We start from the raw sequence: 21,602 nt of genomic DNA on the forward strand, positions 1-21,602 counted from the left end.
GTTTCGAACATCGAATGGAAGTAGTTGCCCTAGCGACCACCAGGGGCAGTGGTGATGTGTGGCGCTAGCTGAGTTAAATTTTATGGCACCGCTGAAATGTGTTTTTTTTTCTGTGGTCGAAGGACTTTCTTCTGGATATGTGAGTGTGTGTGCGCATGTTTTGAAATGTTGCAGTGCAGTGTTGGCAGTTTCGAAATGTGTGTTTGTAGATCGGTGAAAGAACACTCGGTAGTTTGATCCGAAATTTTCATCCTTTCATTGTCTTAGATTTCAAAAAAATTTTAAATCTATTTTTTAAGTATATGGAAAACTATATCATTATGCATTCGTGTTCTAATTTTTAGTTCAATTATTATAACTTTTCTTGTGACTCACCAAATATACTTTAAAATGAACTTTAAAAATAATCCAAACAAAATATTTTCCGAAAAAAAAGTAATAATGAGGAGAATAATTTTTAAAATAAAATTTAACAATGTTCATTGGCAATTTTACATAAATTATTTTGTTATGCAATTTTTTAATTATTCTTTTTTTAAAGGAAATTCTCGACAAACGTTTTTTTAGACATGTTTCATAACGAAAAAAACAACCAGTTGCCAGTGTTGTTACAAAACTGCTCTATTTTAACAAAAATACAGTGTCGAAAGTGTTACTTTTCTGTACAAGTGCTGAAAAGTTTTCAGCACTGTTCATTTTGATGATAAAAAGTGGTGGTCCATCACTGTAGAATGACAGCGAGATTAGGTATTTGCAAAACATTTTTTATGTAGAATTTCATTTCTTTTTATTTTTTAATATCGCTTGAATTTTTATTAATTTTTTAATTCGAAAAATTCATATCTATATACTCTTATGTAATTTTTTTTTTAAATCTAATATCGTTCTAACAACAGATTTTAAAAAAGTGTTCAAAGCTTTCTCGTATAAAAATAGTTAAAACAATTTTCGTGTGGTTTTGCCTTCCTCACCTTACTGAGGAAAGGCTATAAAATCACTCGAAAACTGAACTTCTCAATTAGACCTCCTAGACCCACCTTCATGTATACCTATCGACTCAGAATCGAATTCTGAGCAAATGTCTGTGTGTGTGGTGGGATGTTGATCAAAAAATTGTCACTCGATTATCTCGACATTGGGTGAACCGATTTTGTCCGTTTTGGCGTCATTCGATCCGTTTTGGGGTCCCATAAGTCGCTATTAAAAATTATGCAGTTTAGTTAAGTACTTCAAAAGTTATGCTAAAAAAACGATTTTAACAAAAGTCCGGAAGATTGTAAAAAGGGTGGTTTTTGTAAGAAAACCCGGCATGTTATACATTTTCAGAAAGGTATTTGAAAGACCTTTCCAACGTGTTCAAGACATTGAAGATCTGACAACCCTATCAAAAGTTATAAGCACTTAAGTGTTATTTATGCACTTTTTGAAGGCCGGATCTCAGATATTTTGATGAAAACGTTGTCCGGATCTCTCATGCGACCTATCGTTGGATAGGTAATCAAAAGACCTTTCCAACGCGTCCAAGACATTGAAGATCTGACAACCCTATCAAAAGTTATAAGCACTTAAGTGTTATTTATGCACTTTTTGAAGGGCCGGATCTCAGATATTTTGATGAAAACTTTGTCCGGATCTCGCATGCGACCTATCGTTGGATAGGTAATCAAAAGACCTTTCCAACGCGACCAATACATTGAAGATCTGACAACCCTATCAAAAGTTATAAGCACTTAAGTGTTATTTATGCACTTTTTGAAGGCCGGATCTCAGATATTTTGATGAAAACGTTGTCCGGATCTCTCATGCGACCTATCGTTGGATAGGTAATCAAAAGACCTTTCCAACGCGTCCAAGACATTGAAGATCTGACAACCCTATCAAAAGTTATAAGCACTTAAGTGTTATTTATGCACTTTTTGAAGGGCCGGATCTCAGATATTTTGATGAAAACTTTGTCCGGATCTCTCATGCGACCTATCGTTGGATAGGTAATCAAAAGACCTTTCCAACGCGTCCAAAACATTGAAGATCTGACAACCCTATCAAAAGTTATATGCACTTAAGTGTTATTTATACACTTTTTGGAGGCCAGATCTCAGATATTTTGATGAAAACGTTGTCCAAATATATCATGCGACTTATCTTTGGATAGGTAATTAAAAGACCTTCCCACGAGCGTGTTTGGATAGCCTTACCCTTTAAATGAGAGGAAGGCACCAACCACCTAAGGGTGGATTAAGTAACGTTTTTTCTTTAAAAAAGAGTGATAAAATTTATGTTTTTTCTGTACTTGTTTTACAGCAGATAGGTAAGATTTTTTTAAATACACGAACCATAGAATTCCATTATTTTGATTTTTTATAATCTATTGAAAAGGTAGCTTTTTGTCTTCTTCGTATTAAAAATTCTGTATATTAAAATAAGAAAAGAAAAAAAAAACAAGAAACAGATAAATTTATATTTAAAAATCCAGGATGTTTATCGATAAAATTATCTTCGATAATATTATCGTCTAAACGATAATGATTTTTTTTTGTTGAAGGCTAAAATTTACACAAAATAACGTGTTTTTTGAAAATATAAAAATTTTCATAATTTGCAACATGGGTATCAAACGAAGCGACAATTTGTAGGCTTTTTCACTTTTTTATCGTTTTTTGAAAATGCTAGAGTTATCAAACAAAACGAAAGTAAATTTTTGCATACTTCAAACGAAGTATGCTTCATATAAAGAAAATTATGGATATTTAAATTGTTTTCCACGCAGGTTTTTTTTTCTAAAATTTCAGTGATAAACAAAAAATATAAAGCAAAAATGCATTGAAAATTATACCTTTTTTGCGGATTTTTTTAACATTTGAGTGATTTCGAAAAAAGAGAATTTTGTTCAAAAAATTGCATTGAAAAATAACTATAAAAAAAGCTAAAATGTTAAAAAAAATTCGCTTCGTTTGATACCCATATTGCAAATTAAAAAAAAGAGTGTTTTCAAAAAATATGGTATTATGTGAAAATTTAAGTATTAAAAAAACTATAAATATGGTGAAAAAGCATAAAAATATCACTTCGCTTTTGCAAATTTTAAAAGTTTTAGTATTTTAGAAAAAAAGAGTATTTTGAGAAAAAGAATTTAGTATTTAAAAAAACTCTGGTAAAGTGAAAAATATACAAAAATTTCGATTCGTTTGATATTGCATGTTACAAATATTGAAAATTTTAATATTTTCGAAAAAATAAGGTATTTAGTAAAAAATTTAGTATTTTTCAATAAATAAGTGAGCATTTTAGAAAAGAATAGGGCATTTCCAGAAAATTACAGTATTTTAAAAAAATATGATAAAGTGAAAAAAACATAAAAAAAATTTGATTCGTTTGATATTGAATAATGCAAATTATAAAAAAATAGTTATTTTCGACAAATACGGTATTTTGTGAAATGTTTAGTATTTTTCAATAAAAACTAAAAAGAAGTGATAAAGCATTCAAAATTTCGCCTCGATTGATACCCTTATTGCAAATTTTGAAAATTCGAGTGCTTTCGGAAAAAATACGGTATTTTGTGAACAAGTTTGAGTACAGTCCAGACTCAGTTATCCGATATATTTTTTTTTTGCTTGCTTTTAACATCAAATTCGAGTTCTGCGACCCCATTTTAGTCAAATTTTAATATTTGATTGCCTTTAAAATTAAATAATACAATTTTTAAATATTGATGCACCGCCATTTTGGCCGCCATCTTGGATTTAAAAATTCTCTATAATTTAAGAGTAGTTTATGGGTCATACTTAAGCTCGGCAATAAAAAATTGGTTAACAAAAAAATATTATTTTCGGGATTCGATTATCCGAAGAGAATTTATTGCGAGGCCTTTGGATAATTGAGTCTGGACTATTTTTATTCTTTGAAACTAGCTACATTTTCAAAAACATATTTTCTTATTAAAAGTATTGAAAATTTAACATGATAAGGTTGAGTTAAGTCAATTTTAAAATGATTTAAAAAATAAGTTATCGTCCATTATCGGCTACAACATTATCGCCGATAGAATTAGCAAAATGACGTTAACGATATATTTACCGTTATCGTTATCGAGCTTCGATAATTTTATCGTTAGCAACCTTGTTAAAAATGCAAATGGTTTTTTGTTCTCAAAATCCACAAAAAATTTAAATGTCGAAAAATTTGTTAAGTTTATTCAAGAAACGAATGCACGCAACTGAAAAGTCTCTCTTAAAAAAATAAAAATAAACATATTTTTTTCCAAAATAAAATCTAAGACACAATCTTATTGTGGAATAAACTACCGAGTGCAACTTTCACAATGTCAGCTTAGAATTAAAACAATTTGAAATAATCTATCTTCTACGGGGCAAAACATAAACATTAACATAAAAAGTATGATTACAGAATTAGAAACTCGATGAGAGCAGTTGGTTAAAAAATTTGTGTCTGAATGGTATTTTGGACATTCTTAGTTTAATCTTCAACGATCGGCTACCACAGATGATTTGATTTGTTTTTTTAAGGACTTTTAGTTACAAATGGAAGCTCTAACGAGAACAAACACAACAGTTTAGAATTAATTTTCCCCCCTTTAGAACGGAATCCGGGGGGCAACACGAATAGCGATACACTGACAAATTAGCAACAAATTTTGCTCGGGTTTGTTTTTAGACAGTCCTAGAGATGGAAACACTAATATGGAGGGTTTTCTTTAAAGGTTGGTCAACTCACGCCACTTACGGGGTAGCAGCCCTTTAGGTTTGAGAGGTTCGTGGGTCGACAAACAAGTCGGGGTTTTTTTTTGTTTCAGTTTCGTTTACCACATAAAGAAAGGAAAAAGAAAAACGGAAGCAGAAAAAGAAAATTTTACAATTTTAAAACTAACGAGACGGAAACAAAGTGGTGCAGTATAAAGTTGAACTTAGGCGCTAATGGAAATTAAATGTTTAAAATCAACTTAACACTAGAACAAAAACGGTTTTTGTTTTCGAGTGAAGAAACATTGAAAAATAAGAGGGGTTGCGATTTTTCAATCTTCCTTCCAAGCGTTTCGAGATTATCGGTTATGGTCAAGCAAAAAACCCAAAATCATATGCGGCTGTCGACATTGTTTTTTTTATTATTATTTTTTTTTGCTGGCATGCAAGGGTTCAGGACAATCTGAGGAACTCATTCCAACGAAAGAAAAAACGGAGGAAAACTTAAAAAGTTTGACAAAGTAAAACTATCAGTATCAGCGCTGCTCGCAAGTGTGTGTCTTTTGCTTTTGTTTAATATATATTTTTTTGGGGAAAGGAACTTTTTTCGAGAGGGGTTTGGAGTTGGGAAATGTGAGTTGAAACTTAAGCGTAACTAAACGGAAAAGTTGAAAAACGGTACTCAAAAATTGATCAACGAAAATCAAAAATGATTTTTTTTTGTTTTCAAAAATACCGCCTTTTTTGGTGCAATTTTGATTGTTAGTTGGACGACGCTCAAAAATTCTCGTGATCGTCCGGTGCATCTCAAAAATGATCGTTTTTTCTTGCAGTTGTCATACGCCCCATTACCACATGTCGTGAAAATGTCACTTGCTTTTTTTTTTTTTGTTTAAAGAATTTCTAAACTATCGAAAAAGTATGAAAACAATGAAAAAGTTTGGATCGCTGGCCAAAAAGTACGTAACGCCTCAGGATGCCCTAAAAGTTGCTACGCTGCTGAAATGGTGACCCGCGGTACCGATGCCCTAAAAATTCGTTCTCTCTCACTTCGGCAATGTTAGCAATGATGACGTCAAAATCTTACACTGCTAGGTAGGGAAAAAATATGGCGCCCGTTACCAAAATATCAAAAATTCATTATTTTGGAACGCCTCGAAAAAAATGATCGAGAAGGTCGAAATTGTCCTCTTCTTTTTGGTTTGAATTTTGAAAAAAGCTCAAATTCACCAATTTCGACCGCCTCTGTTGGAACAAAAACAAAAATAATGAAAATAAACTGAAGAATTTTTTAAATTTAGTGCCGAAGAAAGATAGGCTTGCCAAAGGACCTTTGGGCCTTGGAAATTTACACTAGTCAAGATTTGTAGAGAATTGTACAGCTAAGGTTACGATAGAGATATCAACAAGTCAGTAGTGGTGGTGCGCTAAAGGAAACCAAAAGCAGCTCAATCTCGCATACTTGTACGGTGATTTTGGTGGTGGTGGTGCACAAACACAAACTTCTCTTGGTGCATTGTTTACTTTTTGGCGGTGCAGAATCAAACGGGGTGCAACACTATCTCAAAAAAACATGGTGCAAAACGACGAACTTCCGGCCGAAACTTGATTTCTGCAACCTGAAATCTCACACTCACACACAATAGAGAGAGTTTCATATGCAACTGAAAAGCAAAATTAGGTGCTGGAAAAGGAAGAATAAGCAATGCTGGAGTGATCCCGTCGTCGAAGTTCCGAACATCCTGTAAAAAGTGCGCACTAAATCACCGGCAGAGACCATTTCGTTTGCGGGTTGCGAAACCCACCACCAGATGTCTCTGGGGGCGGTGCGGAGACCTGTTGCTTCAAACGTCAAAACGCGCATGGTCGCACCACCACAAACGAAATGCTCCCTCGCCCTGTGTACTGGTAAGCTCTCTTACTGTTACATGTATGTAGTGGTAGAGGTATATAAATACAGTTGAAAACAAAAGGGTCGTTCAAATCAAGAAACAAAAACGGTGCAGTTATTCGAAACTAATGCTGAAAACGGAACAAAAATTCAACTGAAGGGCACTTAAAGAAAAATCAATTTTAAATAATTCAGTTTATCTCGAAAGCTCTCGAGCGACTCTAATGGCGAACGAAATGTGTGTCTCTCGTTCGATGATAAACTTTTGAGTATTTTGTGTCTGCGGCAGCCATATTAACTCAATCCGAGATCGTTACCCTACAGCAAAGATTATCAATTTCTAAAAAACATGTTAAAACTCATCTCTTATCAACGTATAAATGTGTAAACAATAGAGTGTGTGTAAAAACAAAACCAAAAACAAAGTGTCAAAAAATGTGTGTGTTTGTGATTGGAAACATAAGCCAACCGAAAAAATTTAGAGAGGTTCAGAGGTTGAGAGGGAACAAGGAAAAACTTACGTCCAGTGGCTTCTTCAGCACGATCCAGCCGGACTCGGGCTGGATCTCAAAGTACTCCAGGTCGTTCGGGCTGTGGGGGGCGCTCAGGGTGTACACGATGGCGCCGTTGTTGTCGGCGTCCTCGTCCGAGGCGGACACGCGCAGGATGTTGGTGCCGATGCTGGCGTCCTGCTTGACGTTTTCGACGTATTTCTAAAAGAAAATTGATTAGAGTTAGTCAGGTTTTGATGTTCCAAGGGCGTTTTAGCATCATTGGACATTAATGGGGCGTCTTGACTTTTTTAAGGGGCGTCTTGATTTTTTTAAGGGGCGTCTAGACTTTCAAGTGGTGTCTAGATTTTCAAGGGGCGTCTAGACTTTCAAGGGGCATCTAGACTTTCAAGGGGCGTCTAGACTTTCAAGGGGCGTCTAGACTTTCACTGCGTTCAACTCACCTGTCGATCGAACAACGGCGGATTGTCGTTCACATCAGTAATCTCCACCGTAAACGAGCACACGCCTTCCAGGCTGGGCTCTCCCTGATCGGTCGCCTTTACCGTGACGGACACAAACTTGCCGTCGTCACCTTCACGATCAAACACCTTGTTCGTGGAGACCTCGCCGGTTTCCTCGTCGACGGTGAACTTTGTACCCTTCTGGTTGGGCTGCTGGACGATCGAGTATTTGACCTGCAAGAAAAATACAAAGTTAGAATTGTTGACCTTCTTCAAGCGCAACTCCCTCCGAACCTGTCCATTGACGCCCTTGTCCTCGTCGGTCGCCTGCACCTTTATCACAGGGCTCCCGTTCGGCGCGCCCTCCTCAACCTTCGGGTAGTAAGTTCCGCAGTCCTTGAACACCGGCTTGTTGTCGTTGACATCGGTAATGAACACCACGACGACAGCTGTAGATGTATGGATCGTCGCATCACCGTTGATACAGCACGACCCATCATCCATAGCTGTCACATTCAGCTCATACTTGTCCCGATCGAGCGAGATGCCCTTGCTGTGCAACCGAATCACCCCCGTGATCTCCTCAATCACAAACTGGCCACTGTTGGTGCCACCCCCGACGAACCCAAACCGCACATTGTCACCGTCCTTATCGGACGCCACCACCGTCGTCACCAGCGTGTTCGGCCCAGCATTCTCATCCACATTTGGCGTGTACACCTGCTGTGAAAACTTCGGTTCTTCGTCGTTCTTGTTCTTCGTGTAAACTCGAACCGTGGCCGTTCCGGTCTTGGCCGGTTCGCCCTTGTCCTTGGCCGTCACGACAAACTCGTAGTACGCGTTGTTGTTGTCCGCGTCCAGCTGCTTGTTGTTCACGATGATTCCGTTCGAGTCCACCGCAAAGTGGTCGTCCGAAACGAGGTATTCGATTTCGGCATTCGCTCCCGAGTCCGAGTCCATGGCCTTCACCTTGAGGATGCTCGTGCCCAGCGGGATGTCCTCGTCGACGTTGTGCGCCTGGTAGTCGGGCAGCTCGAACTTGGGCGCGTTGTCGTTCACGTCCGTTACGCGGATTGTGAGCTGAAATTTGGGGAGATTTGGGTTAGAATTGGCTTAGTGATAGGATAGATTTGAATTTTCATCAATGACAAGGTATAAAGAAACATGAATTAAATACGTGACATGTAATTGAAATTGACCAATAGTTGAATTTCTTAGAATAATCTAACTACACCCAAACGACGGTCGCATGATTGTGATGCATGGCGGCATGAAAGTATATCAGAATCTGCATGAAAACTGTCCTCATGCATTTTTTGCGATATAGGGGTATGACATTTTTGCCCGTTACCGACAATTATCGACATTACCGACGGCTTTTTGTTGTATTTCACAAAAAAAAAAACCCTTATCAGAACGAGGATTGAACCACCAACTTCTTGGTTATTGATCCGACACGCTACCACCGCGCCATGGACGCTTGATGAAATGTGAGTGAAAGAGCACCAACATATTCTTCTCTTTGGAGTGTTGCTCGGGGACGGGCCAGCATTATATGTGTTGGTGAGAACTGCAGATCGCTGAAATGTTTACACGCGGGCAAAAATCTTGACTTTTTTTTGATAAGGTCCTATAAACAAATGTAAACATTGAGTGTATCCCGCTTACTCCGATGGACTTTGACATAAGGTGTGAAAGGGATACACTCAATGTTTACATTTGTTTATAGGACCTTATCAAAAAAAAGTCAAGAAATGATCTACGGGCTTGCTGCAAAAAATGTTATAAAATGTGACATTTTCTGCAGCAAATCCACTGTTGCAGATTTTGAGATATATTTTTCCTTTGGGTGTAGATCTCTAATCGATGGAAACACAAGGTTCATTTACGGGTGCTTTGATATATCGAGTTGTAACCAAAAAAAGTTGTCTCAAATTTGGGGTAAAGACCCAAGTCATTGCAAATTTTATTTAAAGTTTGATCCCCCCTTCCCCAACTTCTTCAAAATTATCCTTAAATATTAGAGTACAAAAAAACTGTTAAGTAAAATTTTAACATTTATTTAAAAATAACTTAATAACATTGTTCAAATAAAAACCTTTTTAATTTTTTTTTGCAATTTTTTAGATTTTGAGACCACAGGTCGGGAAAATACATAAACGTTAACTACTATGATTTATTAAGCATTTTGCGATACTTCTTGTTTCAAAATTTGGTAAAAAATCAAGCTCAAAGTTTGAAAATACATTTAACCTTGATCAGAGCCGAGGAACATAAATTTTGATTACCTTAAACCTTGATCAGAGCCGAGGAACATAAATTTTGAATAAAATATGAATTAGCCTTATTACGCTGAATTTTCAAATTTTGCTTATATCGAAAAATTTGCAAACATTCGTTTCCAGGTATTACAAAAAGACAACATTATTTGAAATTAGATGTTTTTCAATTCACCTTTATTTAAAATAAATATCAAAGTAAGCTAAAGAAAACTTGAAAACCAAGATATATAATTATTAAATCATTAAAAAACGTATGAACTGCAAAAATGTTCTTCACTTTTAGTTGCTCCACGTCAAGGTTTCGATAAAAAAAATATTCGTCGTATATTTTTTTAAAAGTATAAAATGGGTTCTTAGTTTTTATACACATTTGATTACTTTCTTAACTGTTATTTTTAAAAGCTTGAAATTTGTAACATAACATTAATAAAAAAACTGAATGTTAATACTGTTTTTTGTAAAATACAAAGTATTATACATTAAAAGATTATTATTTTTATTATTTTCACAAAAAATCGTAGTTTTAGATAATACTTTAACTTGCATCAATTATAATATAATCCTCAAACTACGTTAAAATTTATAAAAAAAAAAATCACTGCATTATTGATTTTAGTTTGACATTTTCACAAAATGACTAAATTTTTGAAAGCACTCAAATTTTTCAAATTTTTATTTTAGATAATAATGACACGAAATGTTGTACTTTTTAAAATTAAATTAATTCAAAAATAATGCAACAACAAAAATTAAAAAAAAACTCAAAATATTAATTTTAGTATTGGGGTTTGATTAAAAATTAAAAAAAAATCTGTTTTTTTAAAGACTGATTCGATAAACAAAGACCTTCTTTTTAAACATCAACAAAATTAAAGATTTAATCTAAAAAATCTAAAATTTGTAGTAAAACGATTGTTTTTCAAATATTTTTTTTTTATTCCATCTAAAATTAAAAAAAATTGGTTTATTTTTATTGCAACAAAAATCATCAAATTCTAATTGACAATTTTGAAAGGCCAATAGTTTGTCTCATTTATTATATTACAAAATATTTCAATAACGACATTCCTCTAAATATCTTTTCATATAAATATCTGAAAATCTCAATTTATTTTAAATTTAAAATTTTACCCTTTTTGAAAAAAAAATCAGATCTGGATTTTTTTTTATTTTTTAGTTTTAATTTTTTTTAAGGCTATTAACTAAGAATTTATTCAATTAGATAATTTAGAAAATTATATCGTCCTGCAATAACGATAAGGTTAACATTATTGCTGGCATAATAACAAAAGAAAAATCATTTCCAAATTACGACAATTTTATCGGCGACCACACATTTAAATTTAATGAACTTCACAAATTCTTTCAGAATTAAAAAAATGGTAGCAAAAAAAATCCGATGGTATAGTAAGCAAGTAGTCAAATTATAATCGGATTTTTCAAAAAAAAAAAATTCAAAAGTACCGTATTTTAACAAATATTTCAGTGTGATAAGACTTGACACTTATATGCTTTTTAATAATTGCTGTATTTTTTTTCAAACGCTGAATTATTTACTATTTGCAATGTGGGTATCAAACGACAAGTAATGTTGTACGTTTTTATTTTTTTTTAAGAATTAATAGTTTTGAAAATTAAAAATTTCAATATAAAAAATTATTTAAAAAAATCTAAAACTTAAGCAATTTGCAATAAAGGTACAAAACGATGCGGATTTTGCAATGGTATTTGTAAAGTAAAATACTCTGATTTTTTGGACATTTTTTCAACAAAAATCATATTTTTTTGAAAATACCGTAAACTGAGGTGACTTTGATAGCCCGGGGTGACTTTGATAGGTTTTTCAAATGCCCATCAAATTAATATCTAAACATTTTTGAGAATTTTGAGTATGTAAGCATTAAGGGATAGCTTATTATCGAACATATATGCAAAAATGTGACTGTTACATTGGATGTATCAAAATTAGTTACCAAATCAAATTTCTATCAATGTCACCCCGGGCTATCAAAGTCACCCCAGTTTACGGTACTCCGATTTTCAACGATTCAAAATATTCTATAGATTTTAAAATATATATTTTTTTTTATTTTCGTTGTTTGCAAAAAAAATTCCGAAAATAAGGGTGCAAAAAATATTTACTGTTAAAAGAGGAGAATTTTTTATAAAGTTTTAATAATGCACTTTTAATCAAATAAAGGCTTTTCAAATTATTTAGAATTTTTTAATTTTGAGACCAAAGATCGGAAAATACTTAAAATATCATGATTTTTTTTTTGTTTTCATAAATTCAATAGTATTATATCCAAGATAATGTATAGAGCATGTTATAATACTTTTTTCTCAAAATTTGAAATTTTCTGCTTTTTTTTATTTGAAAAAAATATTAATAAATAAAAGGTTAAGTTTTTCGTACATAGACTCATTCAGCAAAGCAATTTTCAGCTATTGCAAACATGCTAAATTCATTGTCTCAATATTAATATTTTATGTTTATAACTGTGTTTTATATTTAATTTGTTATATTCTGAACACAACCGTACAGTTTTTTTTTTGTGAAATTTCTGTAGCATTCAGAAAATTATAATGTTGGATGGGGATCAAGTTACCCCAAAAATTTTGAAAATGCCATTTTAAAATATATTTTAAAGACGCTTAGCATCACTCAGAGAACTTTTTTGATAAATACCTTATTAACCAAACATAGTTGAATATTTAAACATCCAATTTATACATAAAAGTATCATAGTTTTGTGATAACTACAGAGAGCTATGCGCGATACAAAAAAGGGATCAAGGCTTTTCAACCTTCTTTACATTACTTCATATTTATATATCCAATACAAATTTAGTAATTTTATGCAATAAGATACTCAATATTGAACATTTTGTTTATTCACAACTTGATGCGTTGCGCTATTAATAAAATATTATTAATGCACACTTTTATTTATGATTTTCATTATGAGACAAAATTCGGTCTTACTGTACACAGAAAAAAAAATATTGGCAATATTACATCTGGGAAGAAGTACATCTTTTATGTCGGAAAAAATGTGAAAATGTGTAATTTTACCACCCTCTGTTGTTATGTCGCTTTTTCAGTCTAAATTGAGGTAAAATTACATCATAAAAGAGGTAATATTCAACATTCCATATACACCTTCCAAATTTACACAATTTTTTACTGTGTATATTGCATCTTTTTAATCAAATTAATTTCTTACATATTTTTTCTCATTGATCAAAGTTAAAAAAAAGCTATGACATTAACGCAAAACACTCACCTCCACAGAAGTAGAGAACCCTCCAGAATCCTCGGTCGCCGTCACCACGAGCGAGTACACGTGCGGCTGTCGAAGATCCTCAAAGTCCAGCTCCTTCGCGAGCTTCACAATCCCGGAGGTCGGCCCAATGTTGAACGTTCCGGCACCCTGTCCTTGGGCCTTCAACGTGTACCGTATTTCACGATCCGCAAACGACTTTGCCTTCACCGAGATGATACTAAAACGAAAGAGTTTGTTAGAACTTGATTTTCCGAAAAAAAAAATCAAGTCGATCTTACTCTGAGTCCTTCTTCTGATTTTCCGGGATCTCAGCCTCGTAACTCGGCATGTAGAACTGCGGCGCCCGCTTGCCACCCACGATCGACAGTCGCTCTTCGGGCGTGCTCTGGAAGCGTCGATCGTCGACCTTGCCGTTCTGATCCTCGGCCTTCACGTACAGCACGTACTCCATGTCCAGCTGGAACAGATCGGTTCCGCGGGTTCGCACCACTCCGGACCGTTCGTCCACCTCAAACCGTCCTCCGGTTCGATCGCGCACGATGAAGTAGTGGATGTTGTGGTCGGTGTCCGGATCGCGGGCCTGCAGCGTGAACACCGGAGTGTTTGGAGGCGCGTTCAGCTGGACGACGGCCTGCATCGGGAGGGGGCGGTTGATGAAGTACGGTGGCTCATCGTTGACGTCCTTGACGTGGATGATCACGCGCTGGTTGTCGGTATCTGGAATAGGAAGGAGGGGAGAGTGCCCATTAGTGTCCGGAACGTGCGGAACGTGGCCAACGAGGCTTGACTTACATTTCAGCTGGCCATTGTTTCCTGGTTGTGTGGATTTGGCAAGTGGCATGAAAAGAGAGAGAAAGAGAAAAGAAAAGCGGAAATTACTCTCAAGAATTTTTGGGATCTTCTTGCTGTGGGGAGGCGCACCAGTTGGCACGCACACAGTTTGGGTTGAGGTCGTAAAAAATGAATCAATTAAAGTGCTAATGGCGGGTATCCTTTCACCCCGGTGGTGGTGAATTCTTTCCTGGGAAAAGTGGTAAGGATATCCGTTTTTTAATGGTTTGGGAAAACCAATGACACGTAACGGGGGGTTGGACGTGCAGTTTGAACGATGGAATTAAGAATGCATTCGAAGAGAAGAAATAACTTGTTTCTTTTAGAATAAAGACTTCAGAGTAAAGTGACAGAATTTTTTTTTTAACCAAGTTTTCTTAAAGAAAAATAAGTAACTTTAAACTGGACACCAAATCGACCTACCCAGCTCCTCCCTCCCAAAAAAAAACCACCCATCTCACGTAACAAGCTCGTTATAGCAAAGGTGAGGCAGGAAACCCATCCAAGAGAGAGAGAGACGGAAAGATATTGGATCGTCTCACGGAGAGGAAGAAGAAGTTGCACGACAAGGACGCTTTCATCACGCTTCAAGGAGTGCAGCAGCAGCAGCAGGCACATTCCTCTGTTTATCTTCCTGTGACACATTTTTGCACTATTTCAGATAGTAGTGGAAAGCATTTCCGACTCCCCACTGCTGCTCGACCGCGTCTTCGGGAGTTGGTCCAGGTTGGATAGTGGGATTCGGTTGCGGTTTTGAGGGACGTGAAGAGACTTGAGTTTTTTGGAAACTTAAATCTTTGGAGTCTGTAGGCCTAGAGACTTTAGTCTTCAATCTGTAACTACTTGACATTACAAATTTGAGTATGTAGAAATCGAGTTGGGAATCTTGGGAGACATAAGTAATAAGTGGAGATTTCCATTTTTGAAGGAGTCTGAAAAAGTAAAGTCTGTTCCCGGGCAGACGGTAATAACAAAATTCATGCCATTTCAATAACAAATACTGTTAAAATAACAGAAAGTGTTATGGAATCTACTTGAAAAATCAATTTTTGCATAAGAGTTTAATAACAGTTTATGTTATCATAACAAAATTTGTTATTGGTCTGATATTGATTGAAAGCCAAAACAACTTTGGAATAACATTTTTTGTTATGGAAGAATACCTCCAACTGTTATTGGGATGATCGGATTAGTTGTTAAAATAACAAAAAATAATAACAAAGATTTGTTCAAATAATAACGTAAAATGTTATTAGTCTGTTATTACAATAACAATCCAATAACAAAAAATTCATAACGACGAATAACAAATATTGTTATAAATAACATAAAATGTTATTGGCCTAGTATTTTCAAATATCAAAAAATATTATTTCCAAGTTATTTCCGTCTGCTCGGTTTGCTACTTAATACTGTGGAGACTAAAGTCTGTACTGACCTCAGTTTGTGGAGACTTTAGTCTTTGTAGACTTGAGTCAGTGGAGACTTGAATCTTAATTCATGTCAGTGAAGATTTCAATCTTTCGAGATTAAGACTTCAGTTTGTGGAGACTGCAGTCTGTGTAGACTTTAGTCAGTGAATACTTTAATCTGTGGAGATTTCCATCTTTGAAGGGATGAGTCTTTGAAAAGTAAAGTCTGAGGATATTAGAGTCTGTGTATACTATATACTATGGAGAATTAAAATTGTAGAGACCTCAGTTTGTGGGGACTGCAGTTTATGTAGACTTTAGTAATTGAAGACTTAATCTGTGGCAATTTCCATCTTTGAAGGCCTGAGTCGTAAAAATAGTCTGAGGATATTTTAGTCTGTGAATGTTCAATACTGTGGTGATTTGAGTCTGTAGAGACTTCAGTTTGTGGAGTATTTATTCTGTGAAGACTCGAGTCAGTGAAGATTTATAATATTCGAAGGCATGAGTCTTAAAAACTTGAATCTGAATTCGAGGTAGTGAAATTTTCAATCTTTCGAGACTTTAGTAGGTTGAGACTTCAGTTTGTGGAGACTGTAGTCTGTGTAGACTTTAGTCATTGAAGTCTTGAATCTGATGTGGTTTCCATCTTTGAACGTTTAAGTCTTAAAAATAGCTAAGTCTGAGGCTATTTGAGTCTGGGATTCTTAATACTGTGGAGACTTCAGTCCGTAGAGACTCCTTTTTGGGAAAGTTTAATCTGTGTAGACTTGAGTCAGTGAAGGCTCAGAAGACTTGAAGGCATGAGTTTTAAAAACTTGAATCTGATTTAGAGTCAGTGAAGACTCAATCTTTCGAGACTTTAGTTAGTTGAGACTTCAATTTGTGAAGACTGCAGTCTGTGTAGATGTTAATCGTTGAAAATTTCCATCTTTGAGGGCCTGAGTATAAACACTGTGGATTATTGAGTCTGTAGAGACCTTCGTTTTTTGGAGACTCTAGTCTGTGTAGACATAAGTCAGTGTAGACTTTATTCTGTGTAGACTTAAGTATTTGTAGACTTAGAAGTCTACACAGTGACTTTAGTCTGTGTCGATTTAAATATATGTAGACTTTAGTCTGTGCAGACATAAGTATATGTAGACTTTATTTTTTGAGGAGATTCAAGTCCATCTATCGAGACTTAAGTCAGTTGAAACATAAATCTGTGAAAATGAGAATCTTTTCGAGATTTGATATGAGGAAATCGAGTTAGTAGAATGTAGTTTTGAATCTGTATGTAAATGTATGGAGACATGAGCTAGTGTAGACTCTAAAATAATCTTGCTAATAGTCTTTGGAGACTTTAACCAGTAAAAAGAGAAGTCTTTGGAGACATGAGGTTATTGAAACTGAAGTCTGTGTAGACTTTAGTCTGAGTTGACCTTTCTCTATGTAGACTTTAGTCTTTGCAGACTTCAGTCTGTGCTGACTATATTCTGTGAAAAATTTTGTCTGGGTAGACTTTATTCTCTGTAGACTTTAGTCTGTGTAGACTTAAGTATATGTAAACTTTAGTATATGTAGACTTTATTTTATGTAGACCTTTTTCTATGTAGACTTTAGTCTTTGCAGACTATATATTTTGAAAATAAAGTCTGTGTAGACTTTAGACTGTGAAGCTATAGTCTGTGTCGATTTAAGTTTATTAAGTATATTTAGACATTATTTTGTGTACCACACAGACTTTAGACTGTGTAGAATTTAGTCTTAGTAGACTTTTGTCAGTGTTGATTTAAATATCTGTAGACTTCAGTAGGGGAGAGTGGGGAGACTTGATCCCCTTTTTTTGTACCGCACATAACTCTGTCAATTTCTCACAAAACTATAAACTTTTTGCATGAATTGAAAGCTTAAACATTCATCTATGTTTGGCTAATAAGGGTATTTCATCAGATGAACTCTTCGAATCATGCCAAGCGTTTTAAAAAAATATTTTAAACCGGGATTTTAAAAATGTTAGGGGTAACTTGATCCCCCTTCCAACATTTTGAAGAAATCTTAAGCAAAATGTTTCTTATTCATCCAAACTTTTAATTTTCTATAAGTTACAGCAATTTCACATAAAACCTGTACGTTTGTGTTCAAAATACAACAAGTTTAGTATGTAAAATATTTAAAAACTTTAAATATTATTTTTTAGACCAAATTTAAGCATGTTTACAAAAGCTGGAAATTTTTGTTCACAAAACGTTTGAAAAAAGGTTCAAACTGCAGTAAGTTATGTACAACTATACTAAAGGAAACTATGTATGAAAACCCAGCCCAATTAATTAATCTTGAGACTGATTCCAGTGACTGCAAAAATGCAGGGATCAAGTCTCCCTTAACGCACTTTTTTAAACAATTGATTGTAAAAATAGTATGACGATAAATTTAACATCAAATGCGTGAGGGTTTTGGAGTTGATATGTTTATCAAACAATTCATGTATAAAAAATATTTTTTTGAATATTTTTTGAGTGTTTTTTATACATATCAAAACAAAGAAAAAAGATCTCTTGGAAGTTTTTTGCAGCTCGTTTTAGAAAAATGTGTGTAACTCAATCTAAACATTTTTTAATTTTTTTCTTTGTTTTCTACAATGAGTTTTAGTTAATTTCGCACAACTTTCTAGAACAAAGCTAATTGTTTTACCCACATGCTGACGAGATACAGGCTTGGGATCAAGTCTCCCCGGGGATCAAGTCTCCCCACTCTCCCCTATATGCAGACTGTAAATGAAGTCTATGTAGACTTTAGTCTGTGTAGATTTCAGTCTTTGTAAATCTTAGTCTGTGTAGACCCTTGTCTGTGTAGACCTTTGTCTGTGTAGACTTCAGTCTGTGTAGACTTCAGTCTGTGTAGACTTTAGTCTATGTATACTTTGGCCAGTGTAGATTTTTGTCTGCGTAGATTTGAATAAGTACAGATTGAAATTTGTTAAGAGTTGATACTGTGGAGATTTCCAACTTTGAAGACATGGATTTTGGAAGAAATTAATCATGATTGATGGCTTTGGAGACTTGAATCTGTCAAAACATAAGTCTGTTAAATCTTTAGTCTGTGCAGACTTAAGCCTAGGTAGACTTTAGTTTGCATAGTCTTGAGCAAATGGAGATTTGAATCAGTATAGATTTGAAATGAAGGAGCATAAATTTGTGAAGTATTAAGCGAAGATTTAATTAAATATTTTTGTATTTGGAGACTTGAACATCTCAAAATTTTATTCTTGAGAGTTTGGAGCTGGTGGAGATTTCGAATTACGATAAAAGTCTTGAGAGAATTCAATCAGTAGAGTGTGAAGACTTCTTTTATGAAGAGTTAAGTACGTAGAGTCTTGATTATGTGAAAAATTGATTATGTGAAGACTTGAGTGTTTAGAGAATGTAGTTTGTGGAGATTTGAGTATGTGGGGACTTGAGTCTGTGGAGAATTGAGTTCAATTGAAGCAACTGAAGACTTGAATCTGTGAAGATTAAAATTTTTGGATATTTGGATTTAAGTGGACTTGGATTTGTAGTGTTTTGAATAGAATCTAAGTCTGACACACTGTGCACCCAAGCATGGAGGGGGGATAAAATTGCACTGGCATTCACTTAATACGAGGACAGGAGCACATTCTGCACCGACTCACACAAGCAGAACAAATTCCTGCACTCGTCCTTGTTCCTTGGAAAGGAAAACCTGATCCCGAGCATCACATTTCTTCCTCCCCAGACTGTGCTTATGTGCACACACGGTGTCTTCTAAACGGTTCCAGTGTGATTATCCAATCGTTCGTCCTTTTCCCCCCAAAATGAAGAAAAAGCAACGACGATAAATCATTCCAAATCTCTGCACGAGCAACTTTTGACCGAAGCGAAATAGAATTTAACTCGGGAGAATTCTTGAAATTATACCCTCGGTGGCTTATCCGTGGCTAAACCGTCCCAATCAAGTATGCGAACTGAAGCCTGACCTTTGCACCGTTTCCCGGGGCATAAATTGTCATCCAATTGACTTCCAATTAAGCCACATGTGCTGACCGCAAATTGTTGCTGCTCGAACCATCGCGCCAAGAAACCACAAAACACAGCCTGGAACCATGTCTTCTCATTATCGACCTCTCTAGCAATGTCTGCGGGTGTCAATCTCTTGGAGCAGATCTTGGGACGGGCGGCGACGACGACGTGTTAATCAAGTGTCATCTTGATACCGGCAGGCTCCGGGAGACGGCGTCATTCTGGTATCAATTATCTCCTCGGCGAGGACGATGACGGCTTTGCAGCTGGGTGAACATTGGCTGTAATTGCTTTAATTAGTGCATTTTGCCAGTTTAGCACTAGCGATGTTTATTAAAATAGGCAAATATTGGCTTGAAACTGGAGACTTGAAGTCTTGTTGGCAGCTTATGTTCTCGTTGGAGACTTTCAATCTTGTGGAGAGTCTCATAAAGGCTAGTTGGAGAATTTAAGTCTAGCTGAAAGAATCTCGAGTTTCATTGAAGAGCGTTTCATTGGAGACTGTTAAGCGTCTCATTGGAGACTTGTAAGCGTCTCATTGGAGACTTGTAAGCGTTTTATTGGAGACTTCTTAGCGTCTCATTGGAGACTTTTAGCGTCTCATTGGAGACTTTTAGCGTCTCATTTGAAACTTACAGTCGTCTCGTTGGAGACTTCTAGTCGTCTAGTTGTTGAACATGACTTCAGATTTCTCTTTCGCGAAAAGTAAATTTCGCAATAAAGCCATTCAATTACCCCACTCAACTCTCCACAACACCATTTGTTCCCAAAAAAAATAAAATACCCCAGTCATGTCACAAAACTGTCCAAGATGCCATTAGCCTGGGACCATCTTGGCCTGCAAGAAGCGCCCGAAAATTTCCCACAATTACCCGCAACGAAGACGCCCACCTCTCCATAAAAAAGGTGGAAAAGAAAGCGAAAAATATGTACCGCGCCACGCACCTGCAAATTAATTCAATCATGTTCCGCTTCTTTTCACACCTGACCGCGCGGCGCGACGTCTTCTCCGGGGTCCCAGGTGAGCAAGAATGCCCCGGGCGAGACACACACACAAAAACAGAATGTTTTTATGAATGCTTCTACAAATCATTCTCCATATTTGGGTTTTGCTAGGTGGGTTCAAAGTTTGACCGTCATGTGTATGACTTCTTGTCTTCATGAGACGGTTAGAAGTCTCCAATGAGACGGTTAGAAGTCTCCAATGAGACGGTTAGAAGTCTCTTATGAGACGGTTATAAATCTTGAAAAATACATTAAGAAGTTTCCAAAGAGACGCTTATAAGTCTCCAATGAGACAATTAGAATTATTCAATGAGACGGTTAGAAGTCTCCAAAAAAACGCTTTTAAGTCTCCAAAGAGACGCTCATTATTATCCAATGAGACAATTAGTAGTCTCCAATGAGACGGTTGGAAGTCTCCAAAAAGAAATTGAGAAGTCTCAAACGAGACGCTTATAAGTCTCCAATGAGACATTTAGAAGTATTCAATGAGACGGTTAGAAGTCTCCAAAGAGACGCTTTTAAGTCTACAAAGAGACGCTCATAATTATCCAATGAGATAATTAGTAGTCTCCAATGAGACGGTTAGAAGTCTCCAAAAAGACATTAAAAAGTCTCCAACGAGAGGCTTAGAATTCTCCAATGAGAAAATTAGAAGTCTTCAATGAGACGGTTAGAAATCTCTAAAAAGACATTTAGAAGTCTCCAACGAGACGTTTATAAGTCTCCGATGAGACAATTTGAATTCTCCAATGAGACGGTTAGAAGTCTCCAAAGAGACGCTTTTAAGTCTCCACTGAGACGCTTTTAAGCCTCTAATGAAACGATTACAAGTCTCCAATGAGAAAATTAAAAGTCTTCAACGAGACGGCTAGAAGTCTCCAAAGAAACATTCAGAAGTCTCCAACGAGACGCTTACAAGTCTCCAATGAGACGCTCAAATTAAATTTACCATAGAGATGAAACAACCACCAAGAGTCTAACTTTTGAACCAGCCTAACCCACAAATTTAGTCGCGCTGTGTGACTAGCAAATAATAACAGCGCCATCTCGCGCCACTTTCCGAGACCATGATTCAGGTGTTTTTTGTTTTGTTTTTTCGGGAGGAAAAAGCACCGAACTCCCCAAGTCAGCTATCTTTGGTGATAGATCTCAAATTTCATTAATGTTTGCCGCAAGAACTTTGGCCGAGGGATGGAACGTGGACTTCCTCTTGAAGT

At 35.6% G+C, this 21,602-nt stretch overlaps 1 protein-coding gene across 1 annotated transcript in view; it reads right to left on the reverse strand.

Annotated features, from left to right (window-relative positions):
* Nucleotides 1–21,602, reverse strand: part of LOC120421038 (neural-cadherin-like) — a 232,209-nt gene that overhangs the window by 96,147 nt on the left and 114,460 nt on the right. Inside the window, 6 exon segments of the mRNA XM_052708700.1 lie at nt 7,113–7,304; nt 7,547–7,780; nt 7,841–8,626; nt 13,116–13,332; nt 13,394–13,832; nt 13,908–13,928. Of these exon segments, the coding sequence (XP_052564660.1) occupies nt 7,113–7,304; nt 7,547–7,780; nt 7,841–8,626; nt 13,116–13,332; nt 13,394–13,832; nt 13,908–13,928 (1,889 nt within the window).

The sequence above is a fragment of the Culex pipiens genome, chromosome 2, assembly GCF_016801865.2.
Source record: "Culex pipiens pallens isolate TS chromosome 2, TS_CPP_V2, whole genome shotgun sequence".
NCBI classification, from domain to species: domain Eukaryota; kingdom Metazoa; phylum Arthropoda; class Insecta; order Diptera; family Culicidae; genus Culex; species Culex pipiens.